Raw genomic sequence first — 27182 nt, 5'->3', positions numbered from 1 at the left:
AAGGAGTTCAAGAAACCAAACTTAGACCCTTTTGAGTAAGGCCCAGCTAAGTGGTCCGGGCCCCGCAAAACGGCTCATAATATGTACGGAGTAGCTTACGGAAGAGGAGATTTTCTCTCAAACACTTCATCACTTTGAAACAGCTTTTGCTGTGTCCATTTCTAGTCGACACAATGGCGTTCTACACGCTGGTCAGCGCACTTGTGTCGGTGGCTGTCGTGTACGTCTTGAAACAACTGCTGCTGTCTCAAAAACCGACTGCCCCTCTCCCCCCGGGTCCCAAGCCGAAAGCTATCTTGGGGAATATCGGAGATCTGCCATCTCCAGGCCAGCAAGATTGGAAGCATTGGCTGCGGTTTAAGAAGCTTTATGGTGTGTTATAACCGGTCTTCTTGCGTATGCCTACTAGTTGCCTTTACTAACGACTTCATAGGTCCAATTAGTTCTATCACCATTTTTGGCCAGACGATTGTCATCGTTAATGACTCTCGAGTGGCCTTTGATCTTATGGAAAAACGCTCCTCAATTTATTCCTCGCGTCCTCGTATGGTCTTTGCCGGAGAGATGTAGGTATCACGACGGACCGTAAACCGCCCGATACTAACCTGGCACAGGGTAGGGTGGGAGGACATCTTGGCCATGCAAACGTACTCGGACAGGTTCCGTGCCTATCGCAAGGTGATGCATCGAGTTCTCGGCTCGAAAGCCGTCACAGCGCGCTTTAATACACTCCAGCATGTCGAAATTCGGCGCTTCCTGCTACGTGTCCTGGAGAAACCCAACGAACTGCTTCAGCATATCCGCACGTAAGTAAAAGCTTTTTGGTGCGGGAACAGTCCCGATAACCGTCAAAATAGTGAGGCAGGTGCAGTAATCTTGAAAATTGCCTACGGTTATACCATCGAACCACATGGTCGTGATCCTCTGGTTGATCTGGCCAATGAGTCAATGGACAATTTCTCCGTAGCCGGTACACCTGGCCGATGGATAGTTGACACTATTCCATTCTGTGCGTACATGGTCCCGGACTTAGCTTGTTTTTGCTGATTATCCAGTGAAATATTTGCCTACTTGGCTCCCTGGGACAGATTTTATCCGCACCGGCAATGCGTGGAGGAAGACATTGCTTACCACTATCGAGAAGCCATATCTGCTTGTGCAACGGCAGATGAAGCATGGTTCTTATCCGCCATCATATCTTGCCAGTTTACTGGAAGAAGCAAATGGGAATGCGACGGCGGAGGAGGATCTGGTCATTAAGTGGACAGCAGGGTCACTATATACCGGTGGAGCAGACACAGTACCTTTGACCTATCGCCAAAGCGCTAGCAGTTCCGCTCCGCTAACATGTAATAGACGGTATCTGCACTCTCATGCTTCTTTTTGGCAATGAGCCTGTATCCTGAGGTCCAGCAAAAGGCCCAGGAAGAGCTTGATCGCGTTCTTGGGCCGAACCGCCTCCCGACCTTTGAAGACCGGGAAAATCTTCACTATATCGAAGCTATAGTCAAGGAGACCCTCCGGTGGCATCCCGTCGCGCCCATGGGAATACCCCACCTGTGCATGGAGGATGATGTCTATGAAGGATACCTGATTCCAAAGGGAGCCCTGATCCTCCCCAACATTTGGTTCGTGACGCCGCTAGCCCACCCCCACCCGCGATATCACCCTTATTACTAACGAACATTAAGGGGCTTCACTCATGATACGAATATCTATCATGACCCAGCATCCTTCAAACCTGAACGATTCCTTGAGACCGATGGAAACACTCCAGAGCTCGACCCACACACCCTCTCTTTCGGATTCGGTCGACGGATCTGCCCTGGACGCTTCTTGGCGGACTCTACGATTTTCATGAGCATTGCTCAGTCCCTCACGGTGTTCAAATTTGAGAATGATGCCTCATCCAAGGCGCAAGCAGAGTTCCTCCCCGGTGTAGTCAGTCATCCGAGGCCCTATCAACTAAAAATCACTCCTCGTAGCGCCGAGCATGAGGCGCTCATTCGTTCGGTGGAGGTCGATCACCCATGGGAAGAGAGCCATGCAAAGGATATTGAGCAGATCAAGTGTTCGGTCTGAGAATCACATCGTCTGGAGGCAGTGGTTATGGGACTATGCCTCTTCTTGGCTTCCGTTTCTCGAATTCACGTACCTACTAGCGATCGTCCAGATATCCCACGCAGTGGGCAAGGATGTAGCATTCGGCTACTTATCTCGGTTCGGGCCTTACAACTAGTCCTTCTGCATAAACTAGGTGCTAAGGATAATGCAAACTGTCATGTTGAATATGATGTCTTGCCAACGACCACTGATTGCGGAGACGGATGCGGCCCGTTATTCCCGCAGCGGATTTTTATGGGGTGTTGTCGGGGAAGTAGATTACGTTCATGGTCGTGAGATTTAGTCGGACAACCTAACTCAGTCTCTTGCAAGGTGCATGATATATAATTAGTGATAACTGTAGCTAGCTCAGGTTGCGATATCATTTAACCTATGGCTATGGTGTTGGTGGACCGAGCGAAAATATCCGAAACACCGCATAGCGCTTTTTATCCGGTTGTCAGTTGGTATTATTTTATCAGGATAAAGATAGGTATTTGTCTATTCATCATTTTGTGACATATCTTCTTCTGGTTTGGGTTTGGTCCAGTTAGCATTGCTGAGATGTACTCAATCCCTAAAATAGAACATGTATTTACGCCATAGACACGAAATCGAAGATGCATATGTTAGTTTAAACATACCTAAATTACCGAGCTCTTCGCCTAACACGAGAATACATAGTCCATACAATAAATAATATTGGATTCCTAGCGATGGTGTCAGTGCTTGATTGGATCCCGGGATATCCACTGTCAACTCCGACTGCCCTTCACTATTGAGATTTTCGTGATCGCAAGTTCTGTGGTAATGCACGGACTACTCTAATGGCCTAATCACTAACAGCAGGATTCCCTTTCCGAGGCACAAGGCATATGGGATATGCTCTCTAACGGGCACCCCGCATAATCACATTTCTCTTGAATGAAACCTGAGCCAACCCAGCGACTATCGTTACCCCACTGATGGACACCGCTGCTTCACAAGGGGCCACTCCAAGCCTGGTGGATACATCCGATGAATCAACGAGCGCCTCAGCCGGGGCGGTTGGTGCAAACTGCATGGCTCACTGGTTTGCCCTTTCCCAAAAAGCAATTGATGTCTCCGTTGCGGGAAGCTGGCGGGACCCGCCCAATTATAAGGGGATCAGGGAACCCCCAGGCAGAACGAAGTGCCGATTATTCCTGTGGTCTCTGCTGACAAAGTCTGCTGTCACAAGCAACGTGCGAGTCCCCTAATTACTTGGACTGACGATTCTCAAACAGACCGATGCCGACTTGTACGATGATGGAGAAGACTCTGCAAGCGAGTAAGTTGACTCATTCATCATTCCATAATTGTGATGCGTTTACTGATGGGGCTTCCAACAGCGGCGCTAGCTCCACGGACTCACTTTCATCGAGCATTCTGAATTATCAGGACGCCGTCCATGAAACTGAATACCAATAGGGTCGCTAATATAGATCGACTTCGACAAGTTGCGAAGTCCGTCGACGCGAGACCTAAATTATCCCTCGTCTTTGGAATTCCGACTGATACAAATTCAAATAGAATGGTCGAAGTTACCACGCGTATCGCCAAAGCGAATATGTCCCGGTATCTGGGCGCCCTCTTGCGGTGAATATGCATTGGTACTGATTCTAGTGTTTCAGCCCAACGATGAACGAGAGCAACAGCGCATGGATCTTGTATGTCCTCGTTCCTACATACCGCCAGGGTATCAACTGACGGATGCATTAGCATCACCATGTCCACTCCCTGGCCTTAGGTGGCGCACTGCATCAGGCGCCCCTGAAGAAGGGTATCGAGAGGATTTTAGATCTTGGAACAGGTACTGGAGCTTGGGCTATTGACGCCGCCGAGTAAAGCTTTATGTTCAATTCCCGTCCCCAAAAACTCTACTGACCATGATTAGTATGTTCCCAGAAGCGATAGTTATAGGTCTGTACCCCTCTGTCATTAAGCTCCAATATATTCTAATGGATTCAGACACGGACTTGTCTCCCATACAGCCCAGTTGGTGAGATAGGTTAATATTGATTAATTTAGAATACCCGATACTAATACGCCGACTAGGGTACCCCCGAACTGCCTCGTCGAGATCGACGACTTTGAACTGGATTGGAACTTCTCCCAATGTTTCGACTACATTCACGCCCGAAGCTTTGGATGCTCAGTGAATGATTTCCCTCGACTCTTCAAACAGGAATACGTTAATCTTCACCCGGGAGGGTGTTTTGAGATCCATGAATTTACCATTGGGGTGTTTTCCGATGATGAGAGCGAGAAAAGGTCGACCGGGATCTGCGAATGGCGCGATCACTTACTGGAAGGCAGTCAAAAATTTGGCAAGCAAATGGGTATGGCGCCGAAATACAAGGAGATGACGGTGGATGCAGGTTTCGAAAACGTAGAGCAGATAAGCCTGAGGGTCAGTGGCTGTTTCGCGTACGGGGGTTGAATTTTCTGAGTATGTGTTGACGCCGGGTTTTAGGATGGCCTTTGGAGGAGGTCCAGCTCCTCCTTTGCGAGGGTCCGAAAAGACCTCTTGGACAGGTCATTGCACATTTATGCTCGATTCTATGTAGTCTATGGGCAAAAGGAGGAGACCGAGGCCTGAAGCAAGGCTTCTTTTGCTTCTCACTGACTTCATTATTTTCTAGTAGTACTAGTATGTGCAATGGCACTATATATAGCGGCATCGAAGTGGGCCTCCGGTTTCGGCGGGATGTTTGCAAAGCCAGAGCCATCAGAGTAGGAGCAATTCAATAATTGAGTGAAGAAGTGAGCACATAGGTGAATGTGTTGAGATGTAGTAGATCAAACAAGAGTCGAAGTATGTGGTCAGTACCTGAATACTCGGTACAGCGTATCCACGTGTAGATCCTCAGGCAGAGAGCACGCCACCACCGGGCCGATTACACTCTCCGCCTTCCGCTTCGAGGTTCCACTATGATGCAAGTAGGCCGGGTTTTTCCATCTCTACTTTTCTTTCTTCCTTGCACATTTCCCTTTCGTCGTATATTTTTACGTCCTCCCACTCCAGTGTCCTAGTTGATTCCTCTGCTACGTACTCCACCTCCCTACGATCTTGCCGTCTTCCGTGTTTGCTTTGCGGAGCTTCGCGCCACCCAGCGCGCCGCAGATATTCCCCGACAATGGGTCTATCCAAAACAAACAGGATTCTTATCCTGTTGGTGATTGATACGGCTTTCTTCCTGCTGGAATTGGTCGTCGGTATGTTGCTCTGGTTGCTTTCCATGTGCTGGTCGCCTAACAGGCCATAGGATATGCCGTCCATTCTCTCGCGCTTGTTGCGGATTCATTTCATATGGTACGCTCTTAACGTGTCTGATCTGAATGGTGTACATGCTTACAGATTATAGCTCAACGATGTTTTATCCCTACTTGTGGGACTATGGGCGGTGAAGGTCGCAAATCGTGAGACCACTTCGAAGATGTACACGTACGGGGTATGTCCGCTCTTATCCCTTCTTTCGCTCAACTGAGTCGCATTGGAACTAATCATGACCTCTCTCTCTCCAGTGGCAACGTGCAGAAACTCTCGGTGCTCTCGTAAACGGTGTATTCCTCGTCGCTTTGTGCCTATCGATCTTCCTGGAGGCCATACAAAGATTGGTGGAACCCCAAGAAGTGAAGAATCCCAAACTGGTTTGCATTGTCGGTTGTCTTGGTCTGCTATCCAATATAATCGGTCTGGTGCTTTTTCATGATCACTCCCATGGTCATGGACATGGCCATGTTCATGGCGAGGTGGGTCATGCAGGCGTCGAAGATGTAGATGCTGCGGAACAAGGCGCTGTCCCCAACCACCATGCTGCCCCTCCCCAATTGGATACACAAAGGACAACTGTAAGTTTTCAGCTGAAGCTGTGCCATAATAGTATTCTAATTTCATGCACAGCTCGAACCAGCTACCGAACCTTCCTCGCCATTTTCTCGCAGACAACGAGCCCTCGAAAGCCAACGCAGCTCGCGACGATACAGTACTACCAGTCGTGGTTTTATGGATGTGGAAGATCTTCAGGTGCATCCAGCTACTCTAAGACAGGAGATCATCGCCGCCAGTCGCAACCGCTTTCCGGAGGACGAGATGTCCGAGTCCGAGTCGGATCAACAGGGCGATGATGAGAATGGAGAGGTCCAGCCATCGGAACGCACTGGTCTGTTGCGTCGCAAGGATCGTGCTGGAAAATATACGGACGAAAGTCACAGTCCCTCGAACGCACAAGATATTGCGACCGAAGATGACATCCATAAGCATCACAACCATGCCCAGCCCAAGCCTAAAGACCATAAACATGGTCATGGCCATGGCCACGACCTCAACATGCGAGGTGTTTTCCTCCATGTCATGGGTGACGCGCTGGGGAATATCGGCGTCATTAGTTCCGCTCTGGTGATCTGGCTCACAGATTATTCCTGGAGATTTTACGTCGATCCCGGCATTTCCCTCGTGATTACTATAATCATTCTTGCCTCTGCCATCCCTTTGTGCAAGGCGGCGTCGCGGATCCTGCTGCAGGCTGTTCCACCGGGCATGAGCATTGACCACATTAAGGAAGACATCGAGGGGCTTCCGGGTGTGATCAGTACCCACCATTTACATGTCTGGCAGCTCAGCGACACAAAGCTCGTCGCCTCCATCCATATTCAGGTGGATACAGAAATCAAAGGTGAAGGCTCGGAGCGGTACATGCACCTCGCCCGGCAAGTCAGAAAATGCCTGCACGCCTATGGCATTCATTCCTCCACTATCCAGCCGGAGTTCATGCCGGAGAGCGATGCGGAGGACAACAATGCTACGCCTTCTTATTCTGCCGGAAGCAGCAACGGCACATCAACAAACAAATTCCCCGGTCGTCCTGATAATTTCCGGGACGGTGACCCCCAGGCCTGTCTACTGGAATGTGGCGAAGAATGCGCCCGGGGTGGACAATGCTGCCCTAAGCCTGCACCCTGATTCCGCGCGCGGTCGGCATTTTGCTAGTTTTTGTTGTCTCTTAGAGTTCCATATTTTTACTGGTCCCTGCATTTGTATAGTGTCGCTTGCTTCGGCTGCGATGAATATCTGTACTTTCTACTGAATATTTGGCAAGTCCTAGAAGGAAAAGGGTGCGTCTTGGGAGCCTGCTTAATGACTAATGGATTACATACAATGCACATTGCATTTTCTGTATTTTCTCTGGATGGGTTGGTTGCATCGATCGATATCTTACGGAGCCTTGTACCGTTGTCTTTCAAGCGTAGAAGCATAACGATGATTCTCTTTGGATGTCGACCATCCCTAGACAGCATTCTGCATACTCTTGTGGGGTAAGGATAGTCTGGAACGCGTAGACAGTCCACTGTTTGACAGATAGTTTATCCCCGGTTGCCGACTCGAGTAACGTCGGGGTCTTTTGCAATGCCTGGGTTGGATGTCTGGATCGTCACCACGTGACCATCGTTCCCGATTGGAGTCAGCGTTGACGGCCAGGGACCTCGACTGCTTTCCCTTGCGGAAGGGGACCATGTGTTGATTCTATTTTCTGTTCTTCGATCTTCAATTCTTTAGCCTGAGACTTATACAACCCTCTTCAGAGTATGCTCTCCCACTCTGTCATCTGTTGACTGCAGCCCGGACGTCCCAACAAGGGCGGAGGCGATGCAGCAGACGGCGTTGTCCCCGTCCAGAGGTTGCATAACCACAATGAGCTACTCATATTCCCACGGCACAGGCTCCCGGGCTTATCGTCCTGCCCATCCTGATCATACCTCGTCATCATCGAATCTCTGGGACGCGATGCAGGAGACTGTACCGGTCTGGGCAAAACAATGGGTTGCGGAGATCCAGAACCCTCGCATTCCCTGGACTTTGAGCGGCGCCGACTCCGCCCGCGGTCGAATGGAGATGAAATCACTTGTCTGGAGGACTATACGGTGCATATTCAATATTAAAAATGCGTTGATTTTACTGTGGTGCTTCACGTTGTGGTGGGGGGAGCGCACGGTGTTTCGCGACACGCTGGCGACATGCGCCTGGGGCAATTGGGAGAAATGGGTGAGTCTGATGACGTTGAGAGGAGATCCGCCCTACCGCTCTGTCAATCGCGCAGTATCTGACTAGCTTGTCACCACCAGCCCCAAGATGCCACGCCGCACCATGTCGCTTTCATCGCCGATCCTCAATTGGTCGACCCCCATACCTATCCCGGCCGGCCTTGGCCTCTCTCCACGTTGACGATCAAGTTCACGGATCAATACCTTCGTCGTTCCTTTTCATCTATACAGCGGACCTTTGGCCCGGACTCGGTGGTCTTCCTCGGCGACTTGTTCGACGGCGGCCGTGAGTGGGGTACCAGGGAAAGCTCCAGCCCGGAAAAACGATACCAGAAGTACAAAGATTCATACTGGAAGGACGAGTATCACCGGTTTGTGAAGATATTTGCCGATCAGTGGAATGACGGCGACTGGGCGACGAGCGATCCCCGTGGCCGGAGGATGATTTCTAGCCTACCTGGTAACCATGATCTGGGCTTTGGATCTGGGATCCAAACTCCCGTCCGAGATAGATTCCAGTCGTTCTTTGGCAAGGGCAACCGTGTGGATATTATCGGAAACCATACCTTCGTTTCGATCGATACTGTGTCTTTGAGCGCCATGGACCAACCTGACCCGGAAACTGGAAGCTCAGGAACAGGCTCAGGCGATGGGGTTAAGCCAAATGAGCGGATCTGGAAGGAGCCTGAGGAGTTTCTCAATGATATGAAAGTTCATCGAGGCAAGGCTGAAGCCAAAGAGCTGCGGATGTTTCGACACCAGAATGAAGGCCACCTCTTTGACCATAAAGTTGTCGACGATGTTTCAGAGGCGACACTGCATCAAGACACTCCGCTCGAGGAATCCGATTTCCCTGCCATTCTTCTCTCACACGTTCCGCTATATCGCAAGCCCGGAACGCCTTGTGGACCACTCCGCGAACACTATCCACCTTCTTCAAACGAAGAGCTAGAAGAAGACGACCGCAATGCCATTACGATTGGTAGCGGCTACCAATATCAGAATGTTCTCACCCCGAGCATTTCCAAGGATCTGGTGACAAAGGTGGGCCCGAATCTCGTCCACGTTTACTCCGGTGATGATCACGACTACTGTGAGATTTCCCATCGGGAGTTCAGCGGGTCCCCTAAAGAAATCACCGTCAAGAGTCTTTCGTGGGCCATGGGCGTCCGTCGTCCCGGCTTTGTGCTCACGAGTCTCTGGAATCCCATCGATCCCGTTACAGGGCACTCGTCCGGGCAAGTTCGATCCGGAGCCACTGTCCAGAACCATCTTTGTCTTTTGCCTGACCAGCTATCCATCTTCATTCACTATGGAGTTGTGCTTGGCCTTACCCTTGTGGTGCTCCTTGCGCGGGCGGTCGTCCGCGTGAAGTACCTACCATCTTCAGGCCCAACGAGCCCCATCCTCCCTCTCTCAGAGAGCAGACCCTTCCCTCCTCATCCATCTGTGCCCAAAACTCCCTCCTCCAGTACGTCTAGTTCCACATTCCCGTCCCCGCGTGGGTTGGCTAGTCGGGCAACCAACGCACCCCCCCGGTCCACCCACAAAGCGTATTATGATGCTTACTCGGGCGCAGGTCCCGATGAGGACGACACGGATGGCTCAAAGTGGAAGCCAGGGCGACCAGGCAGTTCTGATCGTCCTCTACAACGGATAAGACGGGAGTTTCTTTCGTCTGTTAAGAGCGTCGCGAAGATCGTTTTCGTTTGGTATTTCTTTCTGATATGGCGGTGGTAGACACCTCACACCGTAGACTCTTGTACATACGTCGAGCCTTTGTCTGGAAATATTATGTCTGCAATGCATAATCGACGGAGTTAGGATTGGATTTGGGAAATTTACGTTGTACTTTCTGGGTCTATACGGAGAATTGACAGTTATCCATGGTTCCATACCGAAAGCCCACAGGTTCTACCTCAGGCCGCGTGATGGTCAGTGATTATGGGGTTCTCCAGACGGGAACTCTAGTCTAGATGGGCCCGACAAGCCAGTGGACCCCTGTTTCCGGGGTACACTATCCTGTCTTGGGGATAAATCGGAGCATGTACGAAGCACATGCATCGTCGATCATGGCGATGATCCCTTTGGTTGGCATGGTCAAAACGTGGCTATGGCGGAAGCTTACTGTGTCCAGTGGACGAGAATGATTATTCTTACTGGATAGACAGATCGATTTCCCAGTCTGGCCTCGGTAAGACATCCATCTGAACTGGGTTTTGGTGCATTCTTGGCTGCTATGTTCGTTACCCGAACATAGACTATGTTGGGAATAGACATCACAAATAAAATGAATCTTCACCAGTATCGTACATAGAGACTCAGTTGCAAAACGATTCCTGAACCAGAATCTTCTACAATCAACCGCGCCTCGTGATCGAGGTAGGGATTGCATCGTCTGCATGCGGCATTTCCGCCGTGTAACTCTAAATGCATCTCAAATGTCAACATGCCAGCTGAGACTTCGCCGCTCAGCCCACACAAAGCGTGATTTTCTCAAGTCCAAACACAGTTCGAGTCTAAGTGGTGCCTGCTAAGTCCGCTTCCAGAATCTTTCGATGAGACTGAGCGACCAACTGTGGGTAGCCGGGCATCTGCCTACTTACTCCCTTGCGCGGCCCCCAAAGTTATCTTTTCAGTGGATGTATCTTGAGATCTCAGCCCACTCCTAGCGCCGCCAATGTCTCTGACTTCACTGAAAGAATGAGAATGCCTCGGTAATGGTGGCAGCGCTTTCAGGGGCGGCGACCCTGGGGCTGTTTATTGTTGGGCGTTGAGTGCTGATTCCGGTCCACTGCGCCCTGTGATGCCGGATATGGCGGTCTCTAGTACATGTACCTCTGTACAGTATCGGTAGGATGGAAGAGGTACAAAATGCCGGCTCCCCCGCTCGTTGAGAATTGCAACTTACCCTGCTTTTGCGTTTTGCTTGGTCTTTACCTTCCATCTGTGAAGTCGTGGAAGATCCGGTAGTAGCTAGCATCTGTGTATCGCTATATGGTTGATTTGGTGTATCCTCTTTGCCATGGGATTTTTACTCAAGAAGCCGGACGACGCCGCCGGGTCTCCTGCTCCAGCCATTGCTATTGGCTTGTTTGTAGCATTCGGAGGATTATTGTTCGGGTATGTCTGACTCTTTGCGAGTTAGTACAATGATAGAATTTGCAAGACTGACACCTGCGCAATAGATATGACACAGGAACTATCAACGGCATTCTTGCCATGAAATACTGGCGGAAGCTCTTCTCGACTGGTCATATTAATCCATCTGACAACTATCCCGATGTGACCTCGTCACAGTCGTCGATGATTGTGTCTCTGCTGTCTGCCGGGACCTTCTTTGGAGCCTTGACCGCCGCTCCAGTGGCTGATCACTTTGGCCGGCGCATTGGCATGATACTCGACACCGGCGTCTTTTGCTTTGGTGTGATTCTCCAGACGGCCTCTACATCTATCCCGCTGTTTGTCGCCGGACGATTCTTCGCTGGATATGGTGTTGGGCTGCTGTCTGCCACGGGTACTGTACACTGAGATGTTGGGATAAACTGCGAGAGCCACACTAACGCTGTACAGTGCCCCTTTACCAGTCCGAAACGGCGCCCAAGTGGATTAGAGGCACTATAGTGGGCGCCTACCAACTGGCCATCACTATAGGTTTGCTGATCGCGTCCGTCGTGAACAATGCCACAAAGGATCGCATGGATACTGGATGTTATCGTATCCCCGTTGCTGTCCAGTTCATCTGGGCTATTATACTAGTCACAGGCATGCTTGTTCTGCCTGAGACCCCTCGTTTCCTGATTAAGAAGGGCAGACATGAGGCTGCTGCCAAGGCCCTGGCCCGTCTGCGTCGACTCGATATCAACGATGCAGCCATTGTGTCGGAGCTGGCCGAGATCCAAGCCAACCACGAATACGAACTCAGCTTAGGAACGGCGAGCTACTGGGAAATACTTAAGGGCACCCTCGGCAAACGTCTTGCTACAGGTTGTGCAGTGCAAACACTGCAGCAGCTATCGGGTGTAAACTTCATCTGTGCGTATACCTTCCCGAGCTCGTCCAAGCCAAGTCTAACAGGTTACAGTCTACTACGGAACCACGTTCTTCGAACACTCCGGTATCAAGAACGGCTTTATCATCACACTCATCACGAACATCGTCAACGTAGTCTCAACCTTCCCAGGACTCTACATGGTCGAGAAATGGGGCCGGCGCCCGTTGTTGCTCTTCGGGGCGGTGGGCATGTGCGTGTGCCAGCTGATCGTAGCCATTGTTGGAACCGTCGCCGCCTCTGAAGCTGCAAACAAAGTTCTCATTGCATTCGTGTGCGTGTATATCTTCTTCTTTGCGTCGTCCTGGGGCCCCGTGGCTTGGGTGGTGACCGGCGAGCTGTTCCCGCTCAAGGCACGCGCCAAGTGTTTGTCCATCACAACCGCTGCGAATTGGTTATTTAACTGGGCCATCGCCTACGCGACGCCGTACATGGTTGATGCAGGCCCTGGAAATGCAGACCTGCAATCAAAGGTCTTCTTCATCTGGGGCGGGTTCTGCTTCCTCGCAATCATCTTCGTTTACACCTGCGTCTACGAAACGAAGGGTCTCTCGCTCGAACAGGTGGATGAGTTATACTCGAAGGTCTGGGTCGCGTGGCAGTCTACCAAGTTCACGCCCTCGGTGCACTACACAGATGTTCGCGATGTGGCTGATGGGAATTCCGATGTTGGTCTTGTGCAGCTGGAGGCAGAGGCTCAAGTCAAGCACGATGCGGAGCATGTGGAAAGTGCATAGTTAAGATTGGATAGTGTGTATCTGTTCAATTATTGCATGGATCACGAGAGATGTGCAATTGTCGCATGATGGATGATGTATGTTTACGCCGTACTGAATTTGATTCTTTTATTTACCCTATGTAGTATCCTCAGCCGGAAAGGTACTGCCCTGTCATTGGCCATCTTGGATTACGTGTATCCCCGTAATCACGTGCAGTCAGTGGATAGAGCCCTTCCCAAAACGGAAATTCCCGGGGTTGGACCGTGAGCTGCTCTCTCTCTCTCCAACTTCTTGCTTCTCCCCCTCTTCCTCCCTCTCCCTCTCACTCACACTTTCTTCTCCTCACTACAAGGCGATATCGTCGCCGCCTCTCCCTCACTACGACCATGCCTCACGCCACTTCGCGATAAGCCATTAGCCTCCCCTCACTTTCACATGCAGTGACCTATTTCGATCTCAGGACTAGGGATTGTTTCTGACCCCTAGGTGTCGCAAATTGAAAGGACATGACGGACGCGATTACAGTCGCGAATGGGGGACGTTACCCTTCCTCACTCGCTGTGACGCAATTACAGCCCGAGTTAGAATTGCAGCATCTCAAACGCATTCGCGACGACGATGATGACTCCACCGTCACAGACGGACTGTTGTCCGACAAAACATCCTGTAACGATTATCGTCAAACGTCTTTCAATCAGAACTCTTCCCGCACTCCTACGCCCCATCCTCTATTCCCACCGCTGCCCTCATACGGCCCTCCGTCGTTCACCTCGCGCCTCAAATACCTCGGTATCCGCTGTGTTTCCTCCGTGCTTTCGCACCTTTTTCTCGGCATAGTCGTTTTCGGGGCTCTCCTCCATAGTGTGGCTGGATTTATTTCCACTATCCGTGTGTGGTTGACGGGGAAGGATCCCCGAGCGCAACGCGTGTTCCACGCAGAAGAGCGGACCCGCAGCCTCGAACGAGAAGACCACTCCCGGAAATGGGAGCGCCGACAGGAGAAAAAAGAGGTTGATGAGGAGGCTCCGGATGAGTGTCCGCCGCTAGAAGGCGGGAAGGATCCGATTGTATGCGACGTTGCGTATTACGCGAGGAGGGTCGGATTGGACGTGGAGACATTCAAGGTGCAGACGGAGGATGGTTTTATTCTCACTCTGTGGCATGTCTATAATCCGCAGGAGTATACGCCCTTGCCTCCCCGGGAGAGGAGATACCGAGGACCACATGTCTTTACGGGTCAGAGGAATGTCGAGCCGGGGGCTCCCCGGCGAAAGTACCCCATCCTCCTGGTTCACGGCCTCCTCCAGAGCTCCGGCGCATATTGCGCCAATGACGACGATAGTCTGGCGTTTTATCTTTGTAAATCTGGTTATGATGTTTGGCTTGGGAATAACCGCTGCGGCTTGGGCGCGGAGCACACGACGCTCGCCGAGTCTGATCCGCGTATGTGGGCGTGGAACATCCGCCATTTTGGATTCTATGACTTACCGGCTCTCGTTTCTCGCGTGCTGTATGAGACAGGATTCGAGAAACTGGGTCTAGTGGCTCATTCCCAAGGCACAACGCAGACGTTTGTCGCCCTTGCGAAGGACCAGCGGCCAGAACTGGGTGAGCGCATCTCCGTCTTTTGTGGTCTCGCTCCGGCTGTGTATGCAGGTCCACTGGTGGAAAGGGTGTATTTTCGCTTCATGCGCCTAATTTCACCCGCAGTCTTCCGTACGATCTTCGGAATCCATTCCTTCATCCCTTTCATGATCACCATGCATCGCACTCTCCCGCCCCGTATCTACGGCACTCTGGGCTATTTCGTCTTTTCCTACCTCTTTGGCTGGAGCGATACTCGTTGGGATCGTGGCTTGCGCGATCGCATGTTTCAATTCGCCCCTGTGTATGTCAGCACGGAAACGATGCATTGGTGGCTTGGTCCCGAATGTTTCGCGACGCAAAAATGCATCTTGGCCACTCATGCAGTCGGTCTTGCTGAGACGGAGGAGGACCACCGTCTCGAAAGGGGCCTGGATAATGGCACCGCTCGCAGCGACACCGCATGGTATGGTCCCCAAATGCCCCCGGTTGCCCTTTGGGTCGCCGGATCCGACAATCTCGTCGACGGGCGCCGGCTGCTGCGTCGATTGCGAAACGGTCGGGAGCCACATGTTTGTGTGGTTCACGAGAAGATCATTGATGATTATGAGCATCTAGATGTCCTTTGGGCGATGGACGCCATTGAACAGGTTGGGAGAGAAGTGCGCCAAGTGCTCTGGTCGACACTGCCGCCCGAGGCCCGTGCAGTATGTCGTACACCCCGAGGGGTCCGATAAGGGCCAACAAAGCCCCTGCATGAGAGACGAACTATCACCTGCTATGGATTGTATATATCTTGCAACATAAATAAGAATATCGATCCCAAGTAAGGATTAACTTCGGCCATGCGTCATTCCGTGTTCCATTCAGCCCGGCTTTAAGACTGCCCAGCCGCATGGCGGATTGCTGCCTCGCCTTATCTCCGGTTCCCCCGGGGGAAGCTCCATATTTAGCCGCCCCATGATCTGCGACCCAGAAACCGTGGAATCCCTCGGTACGGTCGAAATTAGCAATGGCGTCTCAATCTTTCAACCTAGACACCGATATCCCAGACCTCGCTGGAAAGGTCATCTTCGTGACAGGGGGTGAGTCGCAAACTACATGAATTTATCCAGCCCGTTATGAGAAAATCCATTCTAAAGCGACACGAAAGGAACCGCGGGTCTTGGAGCCGCAACCGTCCAGAATTTGGCAAGACACAATCCGGCACACATCTACCTCAGCGGACGCAATGCTGCCAGTGCCGAGTCCGTGATCAAACAAATCCAGGAGGCGGGCAGCAGTGCAAAGCTCACCTTTGTGAAATGTGATCTTGCATCTTTGTCTTCAGTCAAGGCCGCTGCAGACAATATTCTCGCCAAGGAGTCCCGTCTGGACATCCTTATCTGCAATGCAGGGATCATGGCTACACCGCCGGGCATGACAGCCGACGGCTACGAAGTCCAATTCGGGACAAATCATCTCGGACATGCGCTTTTGATCCACAAGTTCCTTCCTTTGCTGATGGGTGTCAACTCCGACGGCAGCGCAGAGGAAAGGTCAGCCGGCAGGCTGGTTATCCTCAGCTCAGATGGGTACAGGTTGCATCCACGCGCAGGGATTAACTTTGACACCCTGAAAACCACCCAAGACTGCGGATTCGGGTCCTCCTGGATTCGGTACGGCCAGAGTAAACTTGCCAACATCTTGTATGCCCGCGAACTCGCCCGGCGATACCCGTCACTTATGGCGGTGTCCATCCATCCCGGCGTTATTGGAACAGGATTGGTGGATTCGTTGAGCTGGGCAAAGAGGACGTTTGTGTATGCCACTACTGTGGGAACTATGGTTTCGCTCGAGGAAGGCGTCAAAAACTCCCTCTGGGCCGCCACCGTTGATCAAAAGGCGTTGGTGAGCGGTGCTTTTTACAAGCCTGTCGGACATTTGTGGGAGAAGTTGGGTGCTACTGCTCTAGATGACGCGCTATCAGGGAAACTTTGGGATTGGACGGAGGAGGCGCTGAGTGATTTTCTGTAACATTTTTTCTCTTTTATTCTACTATTAATAGAAATTAACATGTGCAATACGTGTTGTCTATGATATGTTGTTGCCTACGGACGATGGACTATTTGTCTAGCCTGCAGATTCTTGTGGCACAGCAACCAATTATGTTGATGCATAGAACTGCATATGTTCTAACCAATGCTAATTCTAGAAGCATCTCCAACGAATATCAGTACTATAGTGCAAGCTAAATTTTTTACTATCTCCTAGTTGCATGATGGAAGATTTGGCAGCCAATGTCAACGCATCGGAAAAATGGATGCTTCTCCCCAGTCTTGCCATATGACCCTCATCGACCTCGAAGATGAGGGGAAGATTCCTATTAATATCTTCTTTGATCGCTTCATACCCATTCAATAGTTGACATCATTCCCCCTGCAGAACTAAGACGCATTATATACCGCTCTATGTATTCCTCACCGGGTCCTCGTGCGGGGTCACCGCCATCGCCATGCACAACATTCCATACATCGACTAGGACGCAATTTACCACCAATCCAGTCCTATTCATTTATCCACACGACTGGTAGGTATTCCCCGAGTCTTTCGGGTGTTCCGGCACACCCGCTGTAATCTTCTCCAAGTTGCACGAATCCTGACTGGTGATCTCCGCGTGCGGAGACGATGTAAAGAGCCCTGACCGTTTCTTGGCGGGACGGGATGAAGCAATCCTTCGCAGAGTAGTGGGACTGTCGTTGGCTTGGCCAAAGCTTGGGTTGCTTGGTACAGATTAGTATTTATATGATGTAGACGCTACACCGATGTACGCGGCTTTTTTGCATGTTACCGAGTCACGGGGAGTGGATAACTCTTCCCAGGTGTTTGACGGAATTACTGAAATGTTTGCCGGTGAAATTTTTTCTGCGTAGTCTGTGTAGTTTCAAGATGAAAAGGGATATTTAGCTCTGCAGGTAAGCTTACATTAATTGCTAGTTGCGGTGGGGGGGAGGCAATATAATCAGACTCCAATCCCAAGTCTAACACAGCCCTATGCACTCCCCTGTTGTCTCTATCAGCCCCGACTTACAGGCAGAAGCGAAAGCATCCTTGCCCTTACTTGCCCCTCATCCTAATGTCTCTTCTTAGCGAATTAACAGCCCCTGCATGGATTGTATCCAATCCCGCGACGGTCCTATACAGTTTCACACATCCACTCCGCCCTGACAGAATTCTTTGTGAGGGGTCACAAGTCATTCCCGAAAGATAAACCAATTAAGAAGTTAGGGGTGCGATGAGGGGAAGCTGTGTATACATTTTAAGCTCGCTATAAGATGGGAGAAGACCCCCACGGTATTCGCTTCAGTCCGTTCTTCCAAGCCCAACCAGCATCCCGTACAGACAAAATGATGTCCAACTTTTTGACCACCCTCATCCTTCTAGCCTTTCTGGGAAGGACTGTTTCTGGGGCCCCAGCGGCCCGGGCTAGTTCCGGCAATCCACCCTTGAGAGGCTCGGAGGATCTTCTTGGCTACTCAGCTTCAAACAAGTTATCCGGAGATTCCACTGGAGGGATCAAGTATACCCTTGTTCCTGGACAAAAGGAGGATGCCGATGATGGCGTGTATCTTAACTTCGAGAACACAGAGAATCCACAACCCATCCGCGGTGACACTGGGGGCACTGACCCAGGTCGTCGTAGGTGTACCCTCGTCCCATGTGAATGAATCCGTGCTTATAGTCCACTTTAGGAAACTCGTACTACGACAGGACGAACAGTGATAAGTTCGCCCCTCCTGGCACTGATGAGGGTCAGACCATCAATGCACAATGGCCTATGGGTAAGCCTTGCAGACCACCACTTTCTCGGTTCTCATGTTAACACAATCCAGGCCTCAGCCATAACAGGTATGTTGCCATCTGTGCCATGGCAATGAACGCCTCTGATGCTATGCAGACTTGGCACGGACAATGCAGGGTGGGCGAGACAGGAGAACACCAATGTCATGCCGGATGCCACCAAGATGGCTGGCGTCGATATGCGTCTCGAAGCCGGCGCCTATCGAGAGCTGCACTGGCATGTTGCTAGCGAGTGGTCGTTAGTCCTGAATGGGTCATGTCGGATTCAGGTGTGAAGCTTGTCTCTCCTATTGTAATACACCCTCGCTGACACTTCAGGCCATCAATGAAAATGGGGAAACGTTCGTGGATGATGTGACGGAAGGCGATGTATGGTTCTTCCCGCCGTATGTTTTCGTGAATTGTAGATCCCATTGGTATGCATCAACTAACTCAATCAGCGGCGTTCCCCACTCCATACAGGCCCTCGATTCCGGTGTCGAGTTCCTTCTTGTCTTCGACGATGGGTCCTTCTCGGAAGACAACACCTTCTTGGCCAGCGAAGTCTTCGCGCATAACCCCGTATGTGAACAGAACCGTTGTCCAGACAATTTATGTGGCTAACCAATTGTTGCAGAAATCTGTCCTTGCTAAGGACTTGGATCTTCCCCTCAGTGCCTTCGAGGACCTTCCTGAGGACGAGCTGTATATCTTCCCGGGCACTCCAGCCCCAAAGGATATTGAGGAGCAGAACGTGACTACCGCAGCTGGAGTGGTTCCCCTCAAGCAAAGCTACTCCTATCACTTCTCCGAGCAGCCTGCGCATCAAGTCGCCGGCGGCTCCGTCAAGATCGTCGACCCGGCTACCTTCCCCGCCGCCTCGAACTTCGCAGCCGCCATTGTCACCGTTCAGCCTGGTGGTATGCGCGAGATCCACTGGCACCCAAGTAGTGACGAATGGACCTTTTTCATTCGAGGTCAAGGCCGTGCCACATTGTTTGAAGCACCAAGCACAGCGACAACGTTCGATTATCAGGCTGGTGACGTCGGGTATTTCCCGCAGTCTCGTAGTCACTATATTGAGAATACGGGAGATGAGGATCTTATGTTCCTGGAGGTCTTGCAAGCTGACTTGTTTACCGGTGAGTGTCTTTTCAGCGTGACGGACTGTGGGTAAATACTAACTATATCATTAGATATCGCGCTTGGTCAGTGGATTGGCTCTACACCTAAGCAGATTGTTGCAGACACTCTGAAGCTGCCAGAGAGTGCTTTGAGTAAATTGAAGTCCGAGAAACAGTACGTAGTTGCTGGGTCAAATGAGACCTCTGTCTCTGAAAGATGAATTCGCTTTCGGTCCTGATGATCCGCAGTACTGCTATTATCAACTCGGGTTTATATGATGCTGCTTGCGTTGCAAAGATATCTACGTAATGCAATACATTAGCTTTCCTATATCTCTTAGGATTGTATATGAAGTGGCAAAGATTATACTGGAGAATATTGCAATAGCTACGTAAATATCGCACTTCCGTCAGGTCTCTCGTTACCTCCCTCATGCAGAATATGGAGGAGGCTGGTCAATATCCTTCGATCTAACACTATCACTGTCGGAAATATCGGGATCGGAATCATCTCTCATCCATTCTCTATGGTCTTTAACGGTAACCTTGTCCTGATGAGTATCAGACGTTGCCTGCGAATAATCAGCACATCAAGAATATAGCCTCGTCGATAACAAAACATACCTGGCCATCTTGATTATTACCACGAATCCTCCCCACAAGCCGACCATTCTTCCAAACCTCGTTCTGGAGAATCGCTCCCTTGAAATTTGTCCGGTGGATAATACAGTTTTTGATATCGCAGTCGCGCAACGTCGACCTTTTTACATGACTAGCAATCACCCGTACACTATTGAGCGTACTGCGACTGACAGAACTGCCATCAGTGATGACAGAGTCATGCACAGTGCTGCGAGCTATGGAGCTGTTCCCAGCCGCGTTGCTGTTCTTTATGGTACTGCGACGAACTGAGCGAACATTCTCAAAATGCGAACCCTGTGCGTCGAGATATCGTGCTGATGCAACATTTGTCAGGGTGCTATTGGTTATAGTGCTCCGTCGGGCGGATACACAGGCCATCGCGCTGTTGGAAATATGACTGCGGTGGATATTCGTTGTACGTGTTTGTGTAGCTGTTCTATTATCTCTGTTGATAGTACCATTTGAAATTGACTTGCTGGATATGCACACCCCGCTCAGTTTGCTGCGCCGGATGGTGTCAGCTGGCGTGAGACAGTCGAATGTACAGCGGTCGACGGTGGAGTGGACGATGCTCGGAGAGCCGTCAGGACTCAGCACAGAATTTGAATTAACAGTTTGCTTTGCCATAGTGTCAATGTACAACCTCCCTTACTGCTTAGAGGTCACTGTTGAGGATGTTGAGGATGTTGAGTGTGCCAGGTCAGGATGGATGATGATACGAGATGAGATCATATAGCCGGAAATGCGGCTGCCTGTAACACGGTGGTTTGCGGAATGGTCAGAAGCCACACGAAGTCTTTTTATGAACGTCCCGAATTAGGCTGCTACATTAATATCACGATATTCGTCCCATCAAATGCATTCTAATAACGCCCATTTGTTGCCACTTCCCAAAAGCATTTCATTTACAACATCGACGACGCGCCCTATACTACTAGATAATGCCCATTTCCTCTTTACCCTGCCTATATGTCACCTCAGTTTTGAACCACCGCAAGCTGACTGCGTACTGGAACGTTGTATCTTCTCCCTATCTCAGGAAACCCTGTAAGATTGACTTCGGCCCGGAACAAGAGGCAATGACTTGACCCTCCATAATGAAACATCCCCAGTTGGTCTCCCTTCTTCACATATTGTCCTTCCGAAACCGTGATTTCACATGTAGAAACTTCCGCAAGTCCAATCCCAATAAATGCTATGAGCCCAATATCAGGGTTATCTGCCTCAATCAATATCACCGCCCGTGTGGACATGGCTGCTCCATACTCGGTCTCTGAAAGTTCTTCTAGTCGACCCTCCGAATACGCGAGTGGCCCGTAATGCATCCCATTGATGAAATAGGTCTGGACAATCTTCCCTGACACAGGTGCATGCCATCGGTGGTAGCTCAAGGCGCTCAACAAGCCCTGGTAGACGGTTCCTCCCACAAATGAATCTGGCAACTGGCGATTGCTGTACCCCAGCATGTCAACAATGGAGTAGTGCTGACCTTTGATCCAAAACTGGTCGCGTAGTCTCACACCTTTAACCAGATTCGTAGGCACCGACTCACACGCGTTTGAAATAATGTTATCATACTCTGGAGAGATAACCGGCCGGACGTCCTCCCGAAAGGATCGTGTGAGAAATTCGTCCCAGGAATTAAAGCCATAGTATGGAAGATTTGAATCACTGATAAACATTTCCTCAAAGGTGTAATTGGACAATCCAGCATTTGCGGTCTCAGTCAAGTGTCGAAGTGGCGACTGGCTAAACCACCCTGATGAGCTATTCAAAACAACTGCAGATTCTGGGGACCGAAGGAAGCCGCCCCACGCATCCAAGACCTTCCCCATCATGGCATTTACTTCTGGATCAAGAAAAGCGGCAATGCCACTGACTGTACTTTTAACCCGACCGATCACTGCAAGCACAGAGAGTCCAGCTCTATCAGCTTGGAAAAGGTCATCGCTCCATGCGGGTCCACGGGTAATTATATGATTCAGGACTTGTAAGAGTTGTGAATAACTGTGAACCTCGTAAGAACAGTTCCCAATCTCCTGAAACATAGACTGAAATAGCATATAGATGCGTGTGTTTGTCTCTATAAGTTGCTGAAACTCGGCAAGCGTGGGGTGCAGTTCCCGTGGATGTAGTTCCACTTCATTTAGAAGGTCTCTAAGCCAAGCTTCTGGTATATTGGCAGAAACGTTTCTTCTTTTCTCCTTCGCCTTTAGCAATAATCTCTAGTTCGACTGAAGTGTACCTCTTACTTCTGAAGATCACAGTCCCTCAAGTACACCTCGCCAGGGCCACTAAGCCATACCTGTCACATCTCTCAGTCAACATATCAAACCATGTAGAAGGGTCTGTCACCTCACTGGCTATTGTTTGAGTTATTAGTTCTTTAATGAAAATTGTGTAGATTAAAACGAGCAAGTAAAGCATTTTATTCAGAATAGTGAAGTTTGCATATGATGTGATTGTGCGAGCTATAAGCGTTCGTGTAGTGCAAGAGAACGTCGCTCTTAATATTCAATATATTTGAATATAGTAAGTATATATCAGTACATTGCTGGAAATTGGAAGTGCTATTGCATCTATGCAGCTTATTGTAACTTGAAGGATGGTACGGAAAAGAGACCCCCGGCAGTCTGTGTAAAAATCGCAGAAGCCAATAACCACAAGCAGCTCTATGCGCCCCCTGCCTCGGTCCAGCATTAACAGAAGGGTCCTACAGATATTATATGATAGGATATTAGCAAATATATTGAGTTTCCTGTACAACACATTTACTTGCCTGTCTAAGCCGCAGTCATGTTTCCATGTCAATGTTTGACAAACATCTCAACACATCTTTCCGATATAATTCCTTTTGATTTCTCTTGGGACTACACAGTTCTAAACAGTACCAGTTGTACGCATCCCAAATACTCGGTCACATGATGAATATAAATAGGTAGTCACAACACCAATTATTTATAATAGCTTACGAAAAACTACACGAACACCATCTTTTATTTGCCATGAGACGAGGTCCATCATGGTCTATAGTTTCATTTATCTAATTATAGAACTACTTCCACTCAGTAAGCTACGCATGATCTAAATGTGGAAGCTGAGGCATCTGATAAACAAAGCTGAAAGTAACGATAATATTGGGGAAATCAGAGCATACAGTGGGGGTGCAAAAGTGTTAACACCCCCTTTTCGCGCTAAAATGACCGCCTTCCTATTTAATAATACTGCCGGTCAAAACAATAAATCGCGTCCACACGTCTCTAATTCTATATAGAATCATATTCATAATGCCCGGTAAAGAACTACACCCTACACTGCGTGCGCAGCTATATGAGCTTCATTCAATTGGCTGGGGATATAAGCGGATTCATAAAAAGCACCCAGAAGTCTCATTATCTACTATTCGCTATACTATTTTCAAGGAAAGAGTACGCCAAAAACATGGATCTTTACCTCGCAGCGGCCGTCCTAAAATCCTTACTGAGGATGAAGAAAAGGACTTAATAGAGATCTGCAATCAAGATCCTCATATAAAAATGCGTGAACTACGTGCTCGTATCGAGAATCGTGTCTCAATTGATACTATTAGACGTCTTCTTCGCGAACATAATATGCGGAAATAGCAACAGAAAAAACGGCCCGAAATCACCGAGGAAAACGCGAGAAAACGGCTCGAATGGGCACTTCAGTATGCCTCCTTTACGCCTGAAGATTGGAAACGCGTTAAATGGACTGACGAATGCTCGGTAGAGCGCGGTAAAGGCGCGCGGTCACTTTATACCTTCAATAGCCCTGCTCGTCAGATAATTGAGCACGATATCCATACTATACGCTGCGGAAAGGGCGTAAAGCAGATGTTTTGGGCTGGCTTTGGCTTCGATAAACGGACTGGTCTTGTACCTCTTGACGGAGATCCTGAAGCTACGCGTGGAGGCGTCACTGCATGGGTTATATCTCATGTATACGAGGCATGGTTGCCAGAACTAGTTGGACCAGGCGATATATTCATGCACGACGGCGCGTCTGTACATACTGCACGTATTATTAGACGTCTGCTTGATGAGATGGGTATAGAAGTCATGATATGGCCACCTTATTCGCCTGATTTAAATCCAATTGAGAATCTATGGGCACTTATGAAGGCAATTATTTATGAGCGCTATCCTGAGCTTGAGCGAGCGCCTGATACTCAGGATACTCTAGATCGTCTGATAGAGGCGGCTAAGGAGGCCTGGCATGCTATAGATGAGAGGGTTCTGCAGAATCTATCGAATACTATGCCTCATCGTGTGGAGGCTATATTACGCGCGGAGGGCTGGTATACTAAGTACTAGGCAGAGAGGTTTAGCTAGCGCGGTCTATACCTAAATAGGAAGGCGGTCATTTTAGCGCGAAAAGGGGGTGTTAACACTTTTGCACCCCCACTGTACCACAACCTGCTCACATACAAGAACATTTATAACTAGTGAAATCCTGTCACGGTCTAAGCGAATTTCATACTCCGTGGGGCTGGTTAGACTAGTCATTAGCTACCTTCATCACCTTTCACCAAACTGTCAGCGAGGAGACTATCGTCCGCCACGCCGGTGACTCTCTCGACTCCCTCCTCATAGGCCCACCCTGTTAAGATAAATTAGCAACGGGCAATAATCCCGACTGGAGCCTCCTAACTGACCGAGAGTGGGGTGAACAATGAGTCCAGGCTTGTAGATATCGAAGCTACGCTCTTTCGCCCAGTCCTGTATCCGATTCCAGTCTTTGCACTGATGACGCCCTTGGTCAATTCCGAATGGGATTCGTTGCCTAGCGCAGTGTCAGTCCTATTGCGAAAGCATAAAAGGTAAAAGCCAACAGACCCCGTACCCCACTGCATGGGGAATACTGTGAGATCCGCATTACACATTGCAGAATGAAGTAAATAGTTCAGGCAGTGCTCTAGATTTGGGTCCTCAGTTATAGTTTCCCTGAGAGAGGATTAATACTCACCGGCGTGCATCTTAAGCTCATCCAACTCTTCTGCTGGCTTGTTTGCGTGGTAGTAGTCTGCATAGAGCATATAACGAACTCGTTTAATACAGTGTATTGAATGGAAGACGGCAACGGAGCTGTATATTCCTGACCCATCACTCAGTTCTACTAGGGCAGGATTTTCACGGAAGTCATCCCCCAATTCGTCTCTGGATAGACGGATATTAGAGTCTAACCAATCGTCTATTAACCAGTAAGTTCATTTCAATATCAGTAGAAGTGCTACTCACACTGAAGCAATTCATCCCAAGCTGCTTCCAGCTCTGGTGATGGTGGACCCCGTTCCATATCAGCGTGGGAGATTACGGTCCCGTTTTCAGCCAGTCTGGCATCATCAACCAAAACGTCCAGTTTGTAACTGATGGCATCTTGAAATGGTGCTGTCTCCACAGAAATTAGGTTTCCCTTTTATTTCCAAGATCTAATTCCATGTCGAGGCACGTACTAGGAATTGCATTCGGCACGTAGCTGCCCCTCGCCAATAGCAATGTTCCAGCGAAAAGTATTACATTGCACAGTGACAGTATTGCGTGAAGAATGATTGCAGTAGAATGTCTTAGGTAGAACGGTTTCTGATCAGGTTGAGTATGCCCTCTCTTGAGCCACCCGTTATCAGTGTCGCTACTCTTTCGGAGAAAACCAATCCTTGACTCGTCTTCCGAAGAATCTGATCGACTCAGTAGACTATACCCTGGCATTTTCCACTTTCTAATCGTATTCATTGTTGAAAGAAAGGTTGGCTTTATTCTTGGTAGCAAAATCTTGGAAACAAAGTCATATGGTTCCTCTATAAGCAAAACTGCCGAGGCCAGATGCCATATTCGTTTAGTCCATTGAGTCAATAGCTGACCGCTTTTCAGTCCACCTCGACCTCAATGCTAGGAGATCTCGCAAAAACCATCAAGTTTCTAGGATGGATATCTGAGGCTGCAAGGGGCTTAATAGCATCAAGGCCATACGGCAGCATTGCTGACACCAGGTACCATCCTTACCTTAAGATGTGATGTCATTAGTTACCTATCTTGACTTCAAAGCGAGATATAACCGCAAACCTCTGGCACTTCCGGTAAGTATTATAGGTCGCAAGGGGAACTTACGTCATTAGTGTCATACGGCAGTGTTAGGGGCAAGACCAACTAAAAGAGTGGTCATTAAGCAGCCGTATGTGAGGTATGTACTTGCGTAATTGTACGTATATTACATCCTACGTTATACAGCATCAAAGGAGGTGAATACGATGTGAGAGCCTTGCCCTCGCATCTTCTGCGATAAGGCCTTCCTAATTCCACATTATGTTGTAAGCGACTGTAGCAAAGTATCGTGATGATCGTCTCGACCTCCCAGAGTTGGAGTCACCGCTCCTCTGTACGCGTAAGTCCGTGAGAGTTCACTCTCGCACTGTGCAAGGAGTATGCGAATTTTCGATTGCAAGCGAATATTTGTGGGAAGATAACCAGTCTCCACCAGTTCTTTGGCCTGGGTAAAAGACATAAATATGAAGCGAATATCGCACGTCCTGAAAGTATTCTTACGTTTCTTTAGAACACGACTCTCGAGTCATTACCACATCTTACGTGCTCTCGTCGCAAGTGAATCAAAATGGTGTATCTTCAGCGAGCTCTACTCTTAGCGCTGGTGTCTTGCGCCTACGCTTTACCCCATATTAGTTCTCGTGGTACGGTATTTAGAGGAGGCACTTTTACGCGTTTAGTTAATTCCCTGCTAACGTACCACTCCAGTAGCTGCGACTAGTGGGATGGCCAGCGGAGACCAAGTTGATAACGGTTATTTTGGCGCAGGCATGAATAAACGAACCGTTGAGGCAGGAGTAATGGGCGAGCACAGCGTCGATAGGGGTTATGAAGGCGGTTATGGAGGTATGCCTAACTCTATAGGACAGCAGAACGACACTAATAAGATTTACAAAAAACTAGCTAAGCGGGATAACAACGATAAGGGCCAATACGCTCATAAGGCTGATGGGGGTTATGAGGGTGCCCCTGGTAAGTCTAACTCTATCGGATAGTAGACCGACGCTAATAAGATTTA

General features: G+C 49.6%; 11 protein-coding genes across 11 annotated transcripts; 8 read left to right on the top strand and 3 right to left on the bottom strand.

Annotated features, from left to right (window-relative positions):
• Nucleotides 1-173: 173 nt before the first annotated feature.
• On the top strand, nt 174-2082 carry BDV59DRAFT_193114 (cytochrome P450; the record flags this gene model as incomplete). The annotated part of the gene is made up of 7 exons (XM_073692166.1): nt 174-372; nt 434-566; nt 615-806; nt 858-1009; nt 1056-1300; nt 1357-1628; nt 1692-2082. The coding sequence occupies 7 exons, from the start codon at nt 174-176 to the stop codon at nt 2080-2082; spliced, it is 1584 nt and encodes a 527-aa protein (XP_073547992.1).
• A 1507-nt stretch (nt 2083-3589) lies between these two features.
• On the top strand, nt 3590-4800 carry BDV59DRAFT_27921 (S-adenosyl-L-methionine-dependent methyltransferase). The gene is made up of 7 exons (XM_073696111.1): nt 3590-3699; nt 3756-3791; nt 3844-3965; nt 4019-4044; nt 4093-4123; nt 4180-4534; nt 4598-4800. Exons 2-7 carry the CDS (start codon nt 3783-3785, stop codon nt 4721-4723), a joined length of 669 nt encoding a protein of 222 aa, XP_073547991.1. The 5' UTR covers nt 3590-3699; nt 3756-3782; the 3' UTR covers nt 4724-4800.
• A 295-nt stretch (nt 4801-5095) lies between these two features.
• BDV59DRAFT_177771 (cation diffusion facilitator family transporter) lies at nt 5096-7404 on the top strand. Its single transcript, XM_073689669.1, has 5 exons — nt 5096-5340; nt 5391-5437; nt 5490-5576; nt 5650-5976; nt 6029-7404. Exons 1-5 carry the CDS (start codon nt 5262-5264, stop codon nt 7085-7087), a joined length of 1599 nt encoding a protein of 532 aa, XP_073547990.1. The 5' UTR covers nt 5096-5261; the 3' UTR covers nt 7088-7404.
• A 215-nt stretch (nt 7405-7619) lies between these two features.
• On the top strand, nt 7620-10222 carry BDV59DRAFT_177770 (putative manganese ion homeostasis (Fr)). Its single transcript, XM_073689668.1, has 3 exons — nt 7620-8167; nt 8248-9637; nt 9746-10222. Exons 1-3 carry the CDS (start codon nt 7772-7774, stop codon nt 9904-9906), a joined length of 1947 nt encoding a protein of 648 aa, XP_073547989.1. The 5' UTR covers nt 7620-7771; the 3' UTR covers nt 9907-10222.
• A 969-nt stretch (nt 10223-11191) lies between these two features.
• On the top strand, nt 11192-12954 carry BDV59DRAFT_207751 (sugar porter family MFS transporter; the record flags this gene model as incomplete). The annotated part of the gene is made up of 4 exons (XM_073695063.1): nt 11192-11289; nt 11355-11683; nt 11740-12201; nt 12251-12954. 4 exons carry the CDS (start codon nt 11192-11194, stop codon nt 12952-12954), a joined length of 1593 nt encoding a protein of 530 aa, XP_073547988.1.
• A 265-nt stretch (nt 12955-13219) lies between these two features.
• Nucleotides 13220-15508, top strand: BDV59DRAFT_177766 (putative ab-hydrolase associated lipase). The gene has a single exon (XM_073689667.1). It carries the CDS (start codon nt 13443-13445, stop codon nt 15255-15257), a length of 1815 nt encoding a protein of 604 aa, XP_073547987.1. The 5' UTR covers nt 13220-13442; the 3' UTR covers nt 15258-15508.
• BDV59DRAFT_177763 (oxidoreductase, short-chain dehydrogenase/reductase family) lies at nt 15509-16559 on the top strand. Its single transcript, XM_073689666.1, has 2 exons — nt 15509-15605; nt 15674-16559. Exons 1-2 carry the CDS (start codon nt 15533-15535, stop codon nt 16534-16536), a joined length of 936 nt encoding a protein of 311 aa, XP_073547986.1. The 5' UTR covers nt 15509-15532; the 3' UTR covers nt 16537-16559.
• Nucleotides 16560-17906: 1347 nt separating this feature from the next.
• On the top strand, nt 17907-19684 carry BDV59DRAFT_201819 (putative oxalate decarboxylase; the record flags this gene model as incomplete). Its single annotated transcript, XM_073693900.1, has 8 exons — nt 17907-18198; nt 18252-18341; nt 18393-18408; nt 18458-18629; nt 18679-18746; nt 18801-18921; nt 18977-19481; nt 19536-19684. The coding sequence occupies 8 exons, from the start codon at nt 17907-17909 to the stop codon at nt 19682-19684; spliced, it is 1413 nt and encodes a 470-aa protein (XP_073547985.1).
• Nucleotides 19685-19833: 149 nt separating this feature from the next.
• Nucleotides 19834-20864, bottom strand: BDV59DRAFT_177758 (uncharacterized protein). The gene has a single exon (XM_073689665.1). The coding sequence runs from the start codon at nt 20730-20732 to the stop codon at nt 20046-20048; it is 687 nt and encodes a 228-aa protein (XP_073547984.1). The 5' UTR covers nt 20733-20864; the 3' UTR covers nt 19834-20045.
• Nucleotides 20865-20989: 125 nt separating this feature from the next.
• On the bottom strand, nt 20990-22532 carry BDV59DRAFT_207749 (phosphatidylserine decarboxylase family protein; the record flags this gene model as incomplete). Its single annotated transcript, XM_073695062.1, has 2 exons — nt 20990-22301; nt 22411-22532. 2 exons carry the CDS (start codon nt 22530-22532, stop codon nt 21083-21085), a joined length of 1341 nt encoding a protein of 446 aa, XP_073547983.1. The 3' UTR covers nt 20990-21082.
• Nucleotides 22533-24630: 2098 nt separating this feature from the next.
• BDV59DRAFT_201818 (uncharacterized protein) lies at nt 24631-24978 on the bottom strand (the record flags this gene model as incomplete). The annotated part of the gene is made up of 3 exons (XM_073693899.1): nt 24631-24725; nt 24781-24908; nt 24962-24978. The coding sequence occupies 3 exons, from the start codon at nt 24976-24978 to the stop codon at nt 24631-24633; spliced, it is 240 nt and encodes a 79-aa protein (XP_073547982.1).
• Nucleotides 24979-27182: the final 2204 nt, after the last annotated feature.

The sequence above is a fragment of the Aspergillus ambiguus genome (genome assembly GCF_047715705.1).
Source record: "Aspergillus ambiguus strain CBS 117.58 unplaced genomic scaffold BDV59scaffold_15, whole genome shotgun sequence".
NCBI classification, from domain to species: Eukaryota; Fungi; Ascomycota; class Eurotiomycetes; order Eurotiales; family Aspergillaceae; genus Aspergillus; species Aspergillus ambiguus.
Note: the sequence above shows the minus strand (reverse complement) of the source record. Positions and strands in the feature narration are given on the sequence as shown.